General features: G+C 33.4%; 1 protein-coding gene across 1 annotated transcript in view; it reads left to right on the top strand.

Moving 5' to 3' along the window:
- The window catches only part of LRRC40 (leucine rich repeat containing 40), a 39,477-nt gene that overhangs the window by 1,341 nt on the left and 19,846 nt on the right, over positions 1 to 18,290 (top strand). Inside the window, exons 2-7 of the mRNA XM_054574580.1 lie at positions 969 to 1,150; positions 2,564 to 2,637; positions 5,446 to 5,575; positions 8,756 to 8,879; positions 15,058 to 15,200; positions 16,205 to 16,377. Of these exons, the coding sequence (XP_054430555.1) occupies positions 969 to 1,150; positions 2,564 to 2,637; positions 5,446 to 5,575; positions 8,756 to 8,879; positions 15,058 to 15,200; positions 16,205 to 16,377 (826 nt within the window). The remainder of the gene's footprint in view (positions 1 to 968; positions 1,151 to 2,563; positions 2,638 to 5,445; positions 5,576 to 8,755; positions 8,880 to 15,057; positions 15,201 to 16,204; positions 16,378 to 18,290) is intronic.

The raw sequence follows: 18,290 nt of genomic DNA, 5'->3' as shown, positions 1-18,290 counted from the left end.
TTTTAATTGTTGTGTTCCTAGGACCCAAAATATTACTTCGTACATAGTGCATTCTTACTAAACATTTGTGGAAGGAGTGAGTGAATGTATATTTCCAAATAACAAAGTGGTGTGTTGGAATTACTTACTGATTGTATCCAGATAATTTAGTCTGTTAAAGTTTTAGGGTGCAAATGAATTTTGATTCTTAGTTCCATAATGACATGGGTCAGTGTGTTTTAGGTTATTATTGTATAAACAGAACCTGACACATACTAGGTACTTAATAAACAATGTCAAATAGGTGAATGTACAATATATCATAGGAGAGAAAAGATATAAATGGGAGAGGCACATGGTACTTGTAGTTTATATGTCAAGAAAGGAATTGTTGTTATCATAATATAGAAGGTGTTTATCTAGCTGTAGCCTTCAATTGCCTCTCGCCAGTCAACATTAATTACCCAAACCAACCTCACAGAGTTGTTACAAGTTTTAAGTGACTTAGCATGTTAGAAAATTGCCTGGTATTTGTAAATATTATTACTGTTATTAGCTATTATTATTATTATTACCAGTACTTTCTCAGACTTAATATATATTTCTGTTATAAAGTTTATAACATTACCTTATAAATGTTGCTTTTCACGTCTTCTGTTATTCTATTAGCACAGCAGTAGAACCCCTTCTTTGTCTTGTATGTATGTACCATTAGGTGCTATGCGGAGTACATATGTAGTAAATATTGTTGAATGAAAATAAAAGTGAGACTAATATGTAAAACCCATCACATTGTTTTTGAATAAAATCAACTTTTTCTCTAATGTAGTTATAATTCATTGCTATTTGACTTATTGGAAGTTTTATTTTGTTTCAGCAATTGCTTTTCAGTAGGCAAACTGAAGAGCTATTATAAAAATATGTCACTTAGTATCTAACTGCTTGTTATCTGTCCCTTTTATTTTTTGGTCTGGTTGTGGTGGCAATAGTGCCTCAGTGTGTCTGGAGAATAAATGTGGATATTCCTGAGGAAGCTAATCAGAATCTTTCATTCAGTGCTACTGAGCGATGGTGGGAGCAGACGGACTTGACCAAATTAATAATATCCAACAATAAACTTCAGTCACTTACAGATGACCTCCGCCTCCTGCCTGCACTCACTGTTCTTGATGTAAGTTGACTTTTTATATACATGGGTCATTAGCTGAAGAGATTGTAAAGCTAAATTTAGGCTTTAATAAGCAGAAAACCCTTTGCAACTGGTAAAACATGAGGAAGATAGCAGATTATTTTTAGGCATAACATAATGTTTAGGAGTGTAGAGTTAGAACATTAGCCTTCAAATTTTGACTCTGCTACTTGATAGCTGTGTAAACTTGGGAAATTACCTCTTTGTGCCTCAGCTGCCACATCTATAAACCAGGACTGGCACTACTACCTATTTATAAACATTGTTCTTAGAATTATGTGAGTTAATGCCTACAAATAGAATTGGTTTCTAACAAGTGGTTGCTGATACTCATATATTTCCATTGCTGTTATTTTAATATCATTATTATTCTAGATATTAAAGCAACTACAGTTAACTTTTGTACAGTGCAGAGGAATTAGGGACACTAACCCCCTGTGCATTTGAGAAATTCATGTATGACTTTTGTCTCCCCCAAAACTTAATTACCAATAGCCCACTGTTGACTAGAAGCTTCACTGATAGCATAAATAGTAGGTGAACATGTATTGTGCATATTATATGTATTACATATTGTATTCTTAAATTAAGCTAGAGGAATGAAAATGCTATTAAGAAAATGATAAGAAAAGGAAAATATAGTATTTTCTGGAAAAAAAATTATGTGTAAGTGTAACTGTGAAGTTCAAGCCCATGTTCTTCAAGGGTCAACTCAATTGTACTTAAGATTAATTTAACTTTCCTTCAACATTGACTTAAATTATTGGATTTAAATTTTTTTTGTATGTATTCAGGGACTACCTTTTAGTCTCTTGTTGCCATGTCATGTGATAAAGTGTGTGTAGTTTATAATCAACATACTTCTATGTCCTTTACTTAAGAACATCAAATATATTCCAATTCATGTCTGAAAAGTTAGATCTAGTCAAATTTCTAGAGAAGTTTTTATTTTTATTTTTATTTTTCATTTGTAAAATGAATGGATTGGCTTAGGTGTTCTCTAAAGTTCCTTGTACCTTGAAAACAGTATGATTCTTTTGGGAACATGAGAGAAGTCCTACACCCCCATCTCACTTATTTTTTGTATACGTCAGAAGGCTATTGTTAGTTTCTAACTCTCCCATCTCTTATTTGAGATTGAAATTCCACTTGGTGAGGTGAAGTTTTTTTTTAATTGTAATACTTAATAATGATGACATAACTTCATGATATCTGAACAGCAGTGATCAACTTCAAACTCCTTTTCCTTTTCTATACACAGAACAAATTACCAATCCCAACTTGATGCTATTGAATTAGAAGAACGGGATTATTGTTGAAGAATTGTGTACAGTGAAAAAGCTAACATAAGGTTAATTAAAAGACTAAGATATTGACTCTTTTAATGACTTTTAGATACATGACAATCAGCTGACGTCTCTTCCTTCTGCTATAAGAGAATTAGAAAATCTTCAGAAACTTAATGTCAGGTAAAATTTAAACTTATATCTAATATTTAAAGAAATTTTTTTCTAATCCTGGAAAGTATTTTTGTATTAAATCAGGAAGTGGTTAAAGCAGAATAAAAATAGTATGTTTTAATTCTCAGGGGTGGTGGTGGTGGTGTTGTTTTTAGGAATTACCTACTTTTTTTTTTTTTGTTTGTTTTACAAATTTTAGTCCACTTGATTTTTTAAAAATACTTTTTTTTAATCCTCACCTGAGATTTTTTTTTTTCATTGCTTTTTAGAGTTGGAGGGAGTGAGCAAGAGGAGGGGTGGCAGCAGGGGGAGAGATAAAAGAGAGATACATTGATGTGAGAGAGAAACGTCAATTAGTTTCCTTCTCACACATTCTCCAGCAGGGGATTGAACCTGCAACCTGGGTATGTGCACTGACTGAGATCAAACCTGTGACCTTTTGGTCCATGGGCAACTCCCCAACCAACTGAGCCACACTGGCCAGAACTAAGAAATACTTTTGTTTTATTTTTATGAAACAGTTTTACATGGTTATTTTAGAAAACCTCTGTGTTGATATCAAGTTTTAAGTTACTTTGTTATTATAAAGAATAAGTATTAATAAATAGGAAGAAATTGAATAAAATTTTTTTGTTAACCATGAAACATTTTATGGTTTTGGTATTAGTGGTATTTAATCTTTTCTGAGGACTCCTGGGGTTCTAATGATATGCTTCTGGTACTCATTGGTAGGTATATGGGAAAGTGGGTGGCTCTTCATTACACATCCAGATTTTCAAGAGAGAGTAACTGCCTTATATGTTATATATACACAGATTAGGGGAAAATGAGTTAGGGAAGATTTCGTTTAGGAGAAAAAACTAAAAGGTTTAAGTATTCAAAACAATTTGAAAACTATGGTTTATAAAATAGATATAGTTATAGGTCTATTTAACATAGCACAGCCAAGTCTCTTTTATGGTTTGTTAACTGGTTTAAGGAAAACCAGTACCTCAAATAACAGTCCTCATCCTGTGAAAAACTAAAAGTCACGATAAATCGAGAAAAATATCTATACACAAAAAAGGTGCTAATTGTCTAAAACTATATTAGAACTTCTCCTTACAAGTCAAAGGCATGGATGTGGCCTGCAAAAGCAAGAATAGGGAATAGTGAGAAGCAGAGGTGAGGGAGAAAGGAGTACGTGTGGTTTTAGCTTTGGCTTCCAACGGGTTCATTAGAGTGGAGGAAATAAGACATGACAAAAGGAAATGGAGGAAGTATACGAGGTCTGTCCAGAAAAAGTCCAGTCATTGTTAATATAATGAGAACTGTTTGCACGACATTGATGTAACCTGGCGCCAAGGAGAGTGGACTGGAATGCGCATGTGTGAACAACAATGACTTCACTGTACTAGTTGAGGGGGGGGCAGTAGTCATCGTTGAGTGAGCTTTGTATGGCTATTGCATTTGAAATGAATAGGTGATTAGAGCAATGAGCCTACAACAAATTTTGCATTAAGTTTGAACATTCCTTTGAGGAAACTATGTGGATGATTCAGAAGGCTTCAGCTATGGGCAACTGGTGATTGGCAGCTTCATCATGACAACACGCCCGTTCTTGCATCATGGTCTCGTGCAGAATTTTTTGGTGAAACATCAAATCACCCAGCTGACTCAGATAAACTGTAGCCCGGATTTGGTGCCCTGTGACTTCTGGCTTTTCCCAGAACTAAAATGACCTTTGAAAGGGAAGAGATTTTAGACTGTTGATGAGATTCAGGAAAATACAACAGGTCAGCTGATGGAGATTGAGAGAACTGTATGAGGTCCCAAAGTGCCTACTTTGAAGGGGACTGAGGCATCATTGTCCTCTGTACAATATTTCTTGTGTCTTGTACCTTCTTCAGTAAATGGCTCTTTTTAGCTGGATACTTTCTGGACAAGACTTGTATAGCTAGAATATCAACTCTGGCCAACTAGATCCCTGTCAAATATACAAAGATTTAAATTACATAAAACAATAGTAACCAATTTTTGACAGTATTTAGTGGTTCTTATTTAGAACACATCTTTTGGCATTTTTGTTCTAAGTAGTTATATTTTAATATAATTTAAGGTTATTGTTAGTTATCCCTTTTACATTTCTCCATTTTTTGTTAAATAATTGTATTTGACATGAAAATAGGGTGGCATTCCTAAGTGAATAGTTGAGATAAATCTGGGAACAAGTTAAATCATCTCTCAATTATCAAGGAGTCTGTCATCCTTAGTGGCTTGGGAATTTTTGTAAACCAGTAAGTTAAATATCTCTATAAAAGGACTGAGCTGAAAAGTTAACTAAGTACAAAGAAGAATGGAGTTTCATATTACATTCAAATTGACAGGACCAGCCCTGAGACAAAATAGCTATTTTTGTCTTGAGTGCTAGGTTTAAAACATTACTCCCATGTAAGATGTGACTCCATTTTAGTGTGTGGGTGCACATCCTTGTCAAAATTCTAAAACTTAGATACGATGTAAAATATTGAGTCCAGTGTATCCTTTCACATTACATGTAAAATAAAGAGTTGATTATAAGAAAGCAACCAAATTTCACAAATTATTTATTTGGTTAAAACCCTTTATTTCTTTGTTGCTTTCTTTTGAAACCCTCAATTTGATTGCTTTAGATGAGTATTTCAATGTGTATACTTTTATATATGAAGTTTGAAAACTTTAAAATTAATAACCATATTTCATACCTTTAAGGATTCCATGTAGTTTTAGCATAAAAACTTTATAAATATTTAATATGTTGTCAACAAATTATTCAGCATTTACTTTATTAATTAATAGCCATAACAAACTGAAAATACTCCCTGAAGAAATTACGTATCTAAGAAACCTGAAGGGCCTGTATCTCCAGCATAATGAACTAACTTGCATACCCGAGGGATTTGAACAACTTCTCAATTTAGAAGATTTGGTGAGTTACGATTTTCTAATTTTTATATAATTTGGGGCTGATAGGATTTTTCATTAGGCTGATAATTTAGATACATGATTGAAATCTTGAGAAAATGGGAAGCCGATTATTTGGCTAGATTATCAGAAACTATGACTTTTAGTTAGATCATTAAATTAATAATAGCAATTTGTTTTTTTTTTTATGTTTTCTTATGAAATCACCTAATGTTTTAATTTAGGAATAGAGTTGGGGAAAGGGGTGATGAGGAACACTTTGTTATTCAGATGCTCTTATGGTTTAGCAAATTAGAGGAAAGGTATCTTTAGCATATACCAGTTTGCTTTTCTATACCCATTCTGCTCTTTCCTTAATAGGCTCTGTAGCATTCCTGTCCTCTGAGTGTCCCCCCTGAGTACCCAGATAATCAGTCCCTTTAAGGCCTGCCTTTTCTTCTCTTTTTCAGAATGGCTGCATTATCTGGCAAAATTTTTATTACATCTGTGTCACATTTTACATAAACATAACTGTAAAGCAATGTAAATATTATTTTAATCATATTATAAAAACAGTATGTACTTTGTTTTAAGCTTTACATATGGTGAGGTACATGGTTTTATTCCCCTAATCCAGATAAGAAACTAGGCTTATAAAAAAGAGAGAACTTATTAGTCATTCAACTAATAAGTAAAAAATTCAGGGTTTTAACATGAGCCAGTTTGACTCCAAAGTGTATCTTTTTTTTTTCCCCACTTTACCACTGAAGGAGTAACATTCCACTGTAAGATATCCTATCTGAAAGACTTTAGCTGTATTAGATCCAATGTTCTAATAATCTCTACTCCAATAGTTATTTAATATTATATTCTTCTTCTTTTTCCTATTATATGTTTGAAAAACTCCTTTATGTCATTTTAGCATCAAAATTTATTCATTAAAGGAAAAAGTACTTATTTTACTTTTTTTCTGTAAATACATCCTTCTTGATATTTTCCTTTATCCGCTCTAGGGTTTGAAGTCAAAATACATGCTTTCCTCAACTTCCATGTCTCTCATTCTGATTAGATTGGAGATAAGGTTTGGAAAGTAAAAGGCGTAGGTAGATGAAATGAATGGCAAAGGAGGGAACCATTAGATTTTCTTATAAAATTTAGTGGTAAATATAATAATTGAATTGTTTGTTAAAAAAGATTCTGTAGTAGAAAGGAAACCTAATTAACTACAGCAGTTACCAGTATTCCCCTTATGAGTTCCTAGATCACAGGTGGCATAATGAAAGGATATTTGAGTTTAGAGTTGTGATCTTAAGGACTCAGCATCAAATAAATCATAATGTGAGCAAAAATATATTAAAACATTAAAAGTATAAGCATCTGGTCCTGGCAGGATGGCTCCGTTGGTTGGAGTGTTGTTCTGCCCACCAAAAGCTTGCAGGTTAGATCCAGGCCAGGGCACATACCTGGGTTGTGGGTTCCATACCTGGTTGTGGGGAGGGCAAGCAACCAATGTTTCTCTCTCACATTGATGTTTCTCTTTCTCTCTCTCTCTCTATCTCTCTGTCTCTATCTTTCTTTCTCCCCCCTTCTTTGTCTCCCCCTCCATTTCTCTTTCTCTAAAAATCAGGGAACATATCCTTGGGTGAGGATTTTCAAAATAAATAAATGAATAAAAAGTATATGCATCTGTAATGATTTATGCTGGTAATATTTCTTGGCTATGTAAAAGCTACTTTGCATAATAGTACTAAATAAATATTTATTGAAGAATTGGCTGCATAAATAGTGATTAATTTATATGCTTATATTTTATATCTAATTATTAATTAAAATAATTAAGTGTTTATTAGTAATTTGTTGATTTGGGTTCTTTAAAATAAATTTGTGAATTAATATCTTTTCTAGTGAACATTTTTATTTTAAGCTTTTTATTTGGAATAATTTTAGATTTATGGGAATGTAAAGATAGCACGGAGTTTCAACACTTCCTTCGCCCAGGTTTTCTAATGTTAACATTTTACATAACCATGCGACATCTGTAAAAAGTAAGAAATGAATAGTGATATAATATTACTAACTGAAGTACAGATTTTATCAAGATTTTCCCAGTTTTTCCACTAATGTCCTTTTTTTTTGTTCCAGGACCCAATCCAGAATACTACATTGCATTTAGTGTCAGTAACTTTTATATTATACAATATTTATTTATTAGTAATCTGTTAATTCTTAGAGCTTAGAGTATTGGAATTGTAGGTTACTATGTTGTATGTTATAGATTATGATAATACATTATTTACAATATACAGAGAAAAATGCTTATCTAGCATTTTTACCTTTTTGTATCTTCTTAATTTATTTAGAGTTACAGAATGCAGTAGTGTCATATTAGACCAATTAAAGTCTTCAGAGAGCAGTTCCTTTACGTTATTTTTTTTTTCTGTTCATTGTTACTGCTGGCCTTACCTAACAGTTTGCTGATAGCTAGTAGAGTACTTACACTGAATTCAAATGTTATAAGAAGAATTATCTGGTTTATAACTTTTAAGGGGAGTGTTTTTTTAAAAAAGTTCTCTTATAACTGTTTAAAGAAAAAACAGAAACAATGACTTAAAGAAACATTGAGGTATAAAGGCTAATTAAGCAAGTTTGAATGAACAGTAGTATATTGGACTTCTGGACTTGTCAAAGAAGACTTGCTGAGGTCAGCAGAAAATCAAGGACTATTTTCTTCTCAAAAGTTAAAGTGGCCGTATTTTCAGCTTATTTTCTTTTAAGAATTTTCCTTTTTTACAGAGTTGTTTTTTGTTTCATATTATTGTTTACCCATAAAATTTGCCCTATTTATCACAGGCACTCAATAAATATTGGATAAACAAATGGGTTTTTTAGAAATTGAAAACAGGATACATGATATAGCATGACTTAGTATTAATGGTACCCTTATATAAACTTTCTGAAGTCAGAATTCATTGTGATTTCTCTCTGCTACATTATTGGGCACGTAGTGGGCCTACAGAATATTGAGGTAATGAATGATTTGTGAAATTGTCAGTGAATGAGGGTTACAAAACATCATTTCTGAAATAGGTTTTGTTTTTTTTTTTTTAATATTTTAATTCTTGCAAAAATTTGTAATACCCTTTGGGGACAATTTATTTTTTTATTTATTTGTTCATTTATTCATTCTGTCTCTCTCTTTTTAAAGGATCTTTCAAATAATCATCTCACAACTGTTCCTGCTAGTTTTTCTTCTCTCTCCAACCTGGTGCGACTCAATCTTTCCAGTAATCAACTGAAGAATTTGCCAGCAGAAATAAGTGGAATGAAAAGTAAATCTCTATTTTCAAAAATACATAAATTTGAAGTTGGTGCATTAAGCAAAATAAGTCTACAGTTAGAAAAATAAATTTTAATGTAGTTAATTACAGAAAGTAAAATAATAGATTTTATGGTAGTAAATGCAAACAATAGCATCTAATCAGATTTTCTCCAGGCCATTACTGTCTAGCAGCTTCCTAAATAATTAACGCCAAAAAGGTATTTTGGCATATCAAAAAGAGGAAAAGAAAGTATTATAAATTGTGATAAAATTTTATACCTGAGAAATCGATTAAGATTTTGAGCTATGCTGTATTTTTATTCATTCATTCAACATTCAGTAAGAGATTATTCCCTCTTCATAGGCGATTCTATCTATGACATATGGTTATGTCATAGCTGTAGCCTCCTCGTGATTCATAATTAATAATGACAAGAGAGAGTCTAGTTTGGCCTAAATTATGAATCCTTTTTTTAAAAAAAAAAGTTTAAAATTTAGTGCTTCTATTAAAATTTTCCATTGAACCATCATATTTAAAGTACTGTAGACTGATATTAACAGGTAAAAATATTTAAGGTACATTTTAGTACCTTTTAAATAAGTATACTTAATAATCTTGGAGTTTTTGGTTTAGAGTCTAAAATCATTAAACTGATTATTTTGTTTAAAGGCAAACTGCTACTATTTCTTGGTTGATACCACAATGAGTATTAGCTGTAGACTATTTACTTTATTTAGTTTTATTTTGCCAGTCATATATAAGCCTTCTTTTTTTTAAATGCCCCTTTTGTAAAGGAAGTTACAGAAGTGATTTCATACAGTTGATTACAGATCATTTTGAGGTGAATTTGGAAAATTGTATATTCTATTTTGGATTAATAGTATTTTTAATTTATTTTTTGTATATTTTATTGATTTTGCTATTATAGTTGTCCCAATTTTTCCCCCTTTGACCCCATCTGCCCTGTACCCCACTTCCCTCCAGCAGTCCCCCCTCTTAGTTCATGTCCATGGGTTGTGCATATAAGTTCTTTGGCTTCTCTATTTCCTATACTGTTCTTAACATCCTTCTGTCTATTTTGTACCTACCAGTTATGCTTAATCCCTGTACCTTTTCCCCCATTCTCCCTTTCCCCCTCCCCACTGATAACCCTCCAGATGATCTCAATATCTGTGATCCTGTTCCTATTCTGGTTTTTTGGTTAGTTTGATTTTGTTTTTTAGGTTCAGTTGTTGATAGTTGTGAGTTTGCTGTCATTTTACTGTTCATAGTTTTGATCTCCTTTTTCTTAAGTGCCTTTAACATTTCATATAATAAGAGCTTGGCGATGATGAAGTCCTTTAGCTTTGCATTCTCTGTGAAGGACTTTATCTGCCCTTCCATTCTAATGATAGTTTTGCTGGATAAAGTAGTCTTGATTGTATGGTAGTTCCTTGCTTTTCATGACTTTGAAGACTTCTTGCCTGCAAAGTTTCTTTTGAGATACCAGCTGATAGTCTTATGGGAACTTCTTTGTAGGTTACTCTCTGCTTTTTCTCTTGCTTCTTTTAAGATTCTCTTTTTATCTTTAACTTTTGGCAATTTAATTACAGTGTGTCTTGGTGTGCTCCCCTTTGGGCCCAAATTTTTTGGGACTCTATGCTTTCTGGACTTGTATGTCTATTTCCTTCACCAAATTAGGGAAGTTTTCTTTCATTATTTTTTCAAATAAGTTTTCAGTTTCTTGCTCTTCCTCTTCTCCTGGCATCCCTATGATTCCAATGTTGGCATGTTTGGAGATGTCCAGGAGTCTTCTTAGTCTCTCTTCATTTTTTGTGAGTTCATGTTTCTTCATTCTGTTCTGGTTGACTGTTTATTTCTTCCGTATGTTCCAATTCATTGATTTGAACCCTGACTTCCTTCTCTTTCTCAACCTGTTGGTTCCCTGTGGGTTTTTCTTTATTTCACTTAGTGTATCCTTCACTTCTTCCCATGTGCTTTTGCTGTACTCGGTGAGATCTCTAAACATCCTTATCACCAGTGTTTTAAACTTTGCATCTGATAGGTTGGCTGTCTCCATTTTGCTTAGTTCTTTTACTAGGTACTGGGGTTTTGTTCTGTTCTTTCATCTGAGCCATATTTCTTTGCCTTCTCAATTTGGCAGCCTCCTTGTGTTTATTTCTGGGTATTAGGTAGAGCTGCTTTGACTCCCTTTCTTGGAGCACCTGTTCTGTTGTATGGGGTGAAGCCTTAGGTAATTGCTGAGGCGGGGCAGCCATGTGGCTTTGTATGTGGGGGAGGGGTTGAGAGGGGAGAGTGCAGCTGCCTAACTGCTGGAGGCTTGTTCAGCACTCACCCCGCTTCGAGTCATTTATGCGACTGGTGCCCCTCTAGCTGTTTCCCTAGTAGTTATTCCCAGAGTGGGTGGGCTTGCGTATGTTCTAGGATGCTGTGGGCCCTTTAAACTGACTCTCCTGATAAATCTGCATTTTCCTCCACTGCCCCAATCTCCAGTGTTTTTTATAGCCAAGAGTTATGAGACTTAATTTCCCAGTGCTGGAACCCTGGGCTGCACAGTCTGGCCTGGGACATGCTCCCCGCATATTCCTAATATGGGACCGCCCATTCGGATGGCCACTTGCCTCTGCCTGGTCACTGCCCTCACAGCTGCCATGCCACGTCCTCTCCGTCGGGCTCCTTGTGTCCCCCCTTCTTACCCATCTGAATGAATGTTTCTTCTTTAAATCGTTGGTTGTCGGACTTCCATACAGTTCTATTTTCTGGCAGTTCTGGGTGTTTTTTGTTTCGAAGGTAGTTGTATACCCTCCTAAGGTTGTCCAAGGAAGTGAGGCATAGTTGCCTATGCCTCCATCTTGACCAGAAGTAGTTATTTGTCATTTATAATAGTAATTCATAAGTTAAATCCACATAAATCAAATTGACATTTTCGGGAGCCTTTACTTGTGATAGGAATAGTTAAGACTGCTTGTCTTTGCCATTTTTCAATAACGGTACAGTGGAACCTTGGTTCTCGAACTTAATTTGTTCTGGAATGCTGTTAGAGAAGTGATTTGTTTGAAAACCAAATCATTTTTTCCCATTAGAAATAACATAAATTGAAGTAATATGTTCCAGACCCCCAAATAATTCCCTTTTTAACCTTTCTTATATACAGTACATGTCTAATGTACTATTTAATCTGTAATACTTGAAACATAAAAAGGACAGGAAATGTAAATTAAAATTTAACAGAAAGGAAATGAAATGTACAGAAAAACATGAAAATTTATGTACACACTTGAACTTACCTTCAATGTGGAGAGCTATTAATGACTGAATTTGCAGAGGAGGGTGTTACTGTTTTGGAGGGGAGTCCTTTTCCATAAAAAACATCATGTAACTGTTCCTATAGGGTTCTTTTTCTCCTTTGTCTCTTTGCTCCACTAAAACCTACTGCAGGCTCACTGGGCATCTGTATCACTAAAAACCTATCCAATCATGATTGTTTTTGCCTGCATTTTAACTCTTGCCTGAAGTGAAACATTGCATAGTCATTGAACAACTTTATTGCTTGGTTTACTACTGCTTTGTCAGAGTGATATTTCTCAATAAAACTTTGTATTTCTCCTTATTTCCCAAGCATTTCCTTAATTAGTGAAATAGGAATATCCTCCCTTATCTCGTCTTCTGAAGAGAGACCCTCAGCTGCCGTCTGTTGCTGCTCCCTCTGCAGGCCTGGGAGTTCCTTGGTGGTCAGCTCAGTGTTGTGGGCCTCCACCTACTCCTCCATGTCATCAGCATCCGCCTCCAAGCCCATGGACCTGCCCAAAGGCACACTGTCCTCCACAACAGACAGAGGCTCATCCTCAAAGCCCTCAAAGTCTATTTCAGCAACTGACTGAGGCCATAGTTTCCTCCAGGCTGATTGCATGGTCTTGGAAGACACCTCCCCGCCATGCTTTGTCTATGAGCTCAAAGCAAGTGAGGATATAAAATGTTCCTTCTAGAACTCCCTGAGGGTTAAATTAGTTTCAAAGGTATTTCAAAACACCTCTGAACAAGTGTCTTTGTAGAGTTTCTTAAAATTAGAAATAGCCTGTTGGTCCATAGGCTGGCTGAGAGTCACATTTGGTCGCAGAACCTAACAGTGATGAAGCTGCACAGCTATACCAGCTGGCCTCCAAGCCTGCAGGTGGGAGGAGTATTGTCCATTATAAAAAGTGCCCCAACTGGCGATTGTTTTCCCAGAGGTATTTCTTTGCACTTAAGGCAAACACTTCATGAATCCACTCAATAAAAAATTGCCTGTTTATTTATTTGCCCTCCACATCACATTCAACATGTTTTTCATGACAATATTTTTCTTGAAAACTTGCAGGTTATCAAAATGGCAGATGAGTAGAAGCTTCCGTTTAAAGTTCTCCCTCGCATCACCTGTTCTTCATTGCCTTGTGTCCTAGCAATGAATTCTCTACCTGTGTGATGTTGGTCCTCTTTGGGGTTCTCTTCCAGAAAAGGCCTATCTCATCACAGTTGTACACTTATTGGGGGAAAAAAATCCCTTAGCTTTTTAAAAAAAAAATCCATATGGTTCTTTTTTAACTTCAAATGCTTTTACATTTAAAGTTTGCCATCACAACAGTTCTGTAAATTAGTGGAATGCCTATTCGCATTTTCAACATTCAAAAACCTAGGCTTAGAAATTATATTATAAATTGTAGAGACAGGGATTGAGTCCTCTTACTCCATCCCCATTGCTCTTCCCACTACATACTGCTTGCATTCTCGATCAGAGCTCTGCAAACAATTGTGAAAAGTTAGAGTCTCTAACTTTAAAACAAACTTTTTATAGAGTTTACTGGATTTGGAGTGGATCAGATTGTGACATTTTTCTCAATGCTCTAGCCAAATAATAGAGTACTATATTATTAACTGAAAGTAGTACTACTACATTTGTTTCAAGTAGTTAGCTTCTTTAAATACTAAAAGCAGCTAAGGTATTGTAACAACTCGGTCTTGAATTATTTTAAAGTTGACAGGTTCCAAGTACAGGGGAAAAAAATTGTAAAATGTGTATAGCTTATTCAAACTAGAGGGTTGAGAGTGAACTGTGGAAAATTGTGACCATTGTAAGTGGAAGAATATGTATTATGGATTAGGGAGAAAACTGTATTTTAAAGTTTTAAGGTAAAGAAGACCTTTATTTTTTACCTATTTTTGTTTTCTGTTATGTCTTTTAAGAAAGAATGAGCCAGCAGGTAAGAGAGAGATACTGCAAGTAAGAACATTCTTGTCAAGGGTGTTAGCTAAGGTGTTAGAGAAAGCATGTAATAAAAAAAAGAAGAAGAAGAAGAAAGGAAGGGAAAGAGACAGAGAGGCAGTATAAATGGATGAAGTATTGGAGGGGATAATAAAAATCCAAGGGGTTTGATAGAAAGTGACCATGCCTATTTTAAATATGGATGTATCTAAGCTACCTGATGTTAATTCATACATATAGTATGCATGCATATTTATATATCTCTCTCAAGCTGTTTCTTTTTAAAGATACATAATTGCAGAGGAAAATAATCTTATGTGTATAATTTATACAGTGCGGGACAAAGGTAGATTTATAGTTGTAAGTATGTGAAACACTTTATTATATTATTATTAATTATTATATTCTATATGAACAAATATAAACCTACTTTTGTCCTACCCTGTACATTTTAGAGTACTTTAACAGAATACCAAAGAACTTTAAAGATTTTTTTTAATATATTGATTTTTAGAGAGAGGAAGGGGTGAGAGAGAGAGAGAAAAACATTGATTTGTTGTTCCACTTATGTATTTATTGGTGGATTCTTGTATGTGCCCTATCTGGGCATCGAACCCATAACCTAGGCATATTGGGATGAAGCTCTAAGCAACTGAGCTACCTGGCCAGGGCTAAAGTACTTCGTTTATTAAAATCTGTTACAAAGATGATGTGGACTATGATTAAGCATTAATTTTAATATCAGTTCTCTTTAATTTTAATTAAAGGTAAAAAATCTTAGTTTATGTTTATTTAATTCAGTGGTGTTCTAGGATTCTTGACTATTATAGCAGTATATAAGTTAAGTTCTCATGATTATGTGTACATTTTTTTGCATGTACATATAATTATAGACCAATATTTTTTTCTATTAAAATAATTTTATGTTTTACTAAATATGTATTACAGGATTAAAGCACTTGGATTGTAATTCAAATCTTTTGGAAACTGTACCTCCTGAATTGGCTGGCATGGAATCACTAGAATTGCTTTATTTGCAGAGGAATAAATTACGTTTTTTACCAGAATTTCCTTCTTGTAAATTATTAAAGGTACTATTTAGTTGATAATTAAATAACTATATATTTTCCAAAAGTTAATAATGAAAATGAAATTTTTAATCTTGTTTTACATTGGAAATATGTATTAGTTATATGTGCTATGTTTTTCCTATATATAAATAATTTTCCAAATTTTAATATGACTAAATATATTTATGGTATTATTAGTAACAGAATCTTTTTAAAGAAAGAAATAAACAACTTTAAAAATAGAAATTTGTCCATTTTATCTGGTGAGTAGTTTATAACTGAATATGTAATAGATGACGAGGCTAACATGGTACGTTGGGGCCATATTGTAGGAGACCTGGAATACCAGAATACCAGGAAGGAATATGTATCTAATTCTGTAAGTTGCCACCTCTCATGTTTACCGTATCATAATCAGATCTGTTTAAACTTAATTACTTTCTTTTGGTTTTAATTACTTAGTATTAACATTCTCTTTTAAATTTGCCATGCATTGCTTTCCTTTATGTATACTTTTATGCATTAGTGTTAAGAGTTTCTTTTATGCAGGATGCTGACAGTGTTGAAAAGAACTGAAAGTTACAATTTATAAGATTAGTTTTCCATATGATAATTATGGATTATGTTAATGGGAAATCAATATATATAATAATCATAAATGAAAATGTTGAATAACTAATTACCGTATAACTTTTTAAATTTACCTTAAATCTTTTATAAGTATAGTTCTCGGATTTGTATTTTTATTATTTCTGTAAGTGTAACCACTAAATCATTTCTCTTTTTTTGCTTTATAAATGCTAAACTTTGTACCAGGTTAAACCTTTATTTATAAATTATCAGAAAATTTTCTTACTGCCATTTTTCTTTAGCTATAAGATGGCTTAGCAATTGAAAACTTAAGCACCTTAGTAATTAGAAAGTTATGTTTTTCAATGATTTGAAATTAAGATTTCAATTTTATTTTCATTATGTAGTGTAACATTGAATACAGAAATATACATGATTAATCTTTGGTTTTGTAGGAATTACATGTAGGTGAAAACCAAATTGAAATGTTAGGGGCAGAACATCTTAAGCATCTGAATTCTATCCTTGTGCTAGACCTGCGGGATAACAAGTTAAAATCTGTCCCAGATGAGATTACTCTACTACGGTCATTGGAAAGGCTTGACCTAAGCAACAATGATATTAGTAGGTAAGTTTAAAGATCAAATGAATAAGAAATCATATTTATATTTGATTATAATTCGTAAGTTAAAATATTTGTGAAAAAGCATATAGAGATTTTTTTTTCTGAATTAGATTCAATAAATACTTACTGAGCAAGTATTATGTACAGACCTACAAAAAGTAATAAGATTTTGTCCTTGACAGCAAGCTTAATATGCTAATAGGATGAGATGCATTCACATGTTCCTCTTACCTGTTAGAATGTGAACTCTCAGAAGGCTGAATTTTTATCTGTTTTTTTCACTGCTGTAACTTCTAGATTAGTGCCTGGATACATAGATGGTTCCTTTTAAATATTGATTTTTTAATTTGTTAAAGGAACGGAAAACCATTGGAGAGATACAAAATGCTTTGGGAGCTTGAAGGAAATACAGGAATTATAACTTATTGAGGGGTATCAAGGTAGACTTTGTGGGGAAAGTAACATTTTTAGATAATCTTTAGGACTGGGACCAGGGTGAGGCAGTAATTGCCTAGAGCACAAAGTGTAAATATATACACTCCCTTTCATGGCCATGCTTCATTCTAGTCCCACCATGTGATCCTTAAAGGATGACCATGGTTTTCAAATGCATATGAAAGATGGTCAAAATGAAACATTTGGCAGAAGGCAAATGTACAAAGCTTGGAAAATTCAGAAAATTGAAGAGATGTATTTAGAGAAGAGCAAGGAGTCAAATTGAACTGGTGAATAGGGTATAAGTAGGGAGATATTGAGAATTTAGGTCTTGAAAGATAATATGAGGCCATGTGGAAGAGATCCTAGAAATACCTGTGAAGAGCCCGTTTCCTTTAGTTAAGAGGTAGGGAGCTATGGAAAGATTAATAACAGAACCAATTTGATTGTAATCTCATTAAAAATAAATTGGTGGTAATGGATAAAGCACGTTGGATAAGTGTGGTTTTGTAAGTGGTAAATTTAAATAAACTCTATTAGATTAATAAGTTTAACATTAGGGAGCACTTTATATATCCAGTTCACTGTGTTGACAACTTTGTAGACCTCTCATGTAATAAGGACCTAAACTATGGTGACAATGGGAATGGAAAGAAGAGGAAAGATGTGAAAGGTATGATGAGTTAGAATAAGTAGTATTTAGCAATTTATTGCCTGTGTTGGAGATGGGAGGAGGAGAGTAGGGAGCAGAGGATCATAATACGGATTGGGCAAAAGTAGGTTTACAGTTAGTTGTGAGAAAGCAAAACGCAGAGTTTGTTTATGTATTATTATTTAATAATGTATTGTTTTCCATACAAACAACTGTAAATCTGCTTTTGCCACATCCTGTATTTAGTAATGGAACAATTTTTATAGATACCAAAAATATGACTCAGACTTAGCAAGGATTATGTACCAGTTAAATGTCTGAGATTTTGTGTTTAGAATAACATGGTTTCTCATTCATAGAAGGTGAAAGGTTAGGAAAGGCAGATTTTTTTTCTATGTGTGTATTTTTAAAAGTCAGAATTGTTTTCACAATGTACAAATGGCATATGGTACATCTTGGCCATAGATTTGAATATTTGAAAAGTGACACTTTTCACTTCTATTTATGATAAATTACTAAGTGATTTGGATATCCCTAAAAGTGCTTACTTTACAAGTAATGAATGACATGATCTCTTGCCTCTTATAAATATTGACATACATTTTTCCACATGGCAGTTTTTTATTTTGACTACTGCATAAAAGCAGTGGAATGCAAATATTTAAAACAAAAATATAATAATATTAACTAAATAAAGTAATTGGTAGAAATATTTCTGATATGTAAGTTCCTCTTTTTTCAGAGCTTTGGTTATGAAGTGTATATATATATATATATATATATATATCACAGGACCTAGAACATAATGGCACTTAATAAATATTAGTTT

The sequence above is a fragment of the Pteronotus mesoamericanus genome, unplaced genomic scaffold, assembly GCF_021234165.1.
Source record: "Pteronotus mesoamericanus isolate MK-2021 breed Mesoamerican mustached bat unplaced genomic scaffold, CSHL_Meso_final contig_105, whole genome shotgun sequence".
Classification (NCBI taxonomy): Eukaryota; Metazoa; Chordata; class Mammalia; order Chiroptera; family Mormoopidae; genus Pteronotus; species Pteronotus mesoamericanus.
The sequence above is the reverse complement of the archived record's forward strand: the minus strand, read 5'-3'. Positions and strand labels throughout refer to the sequence as shown.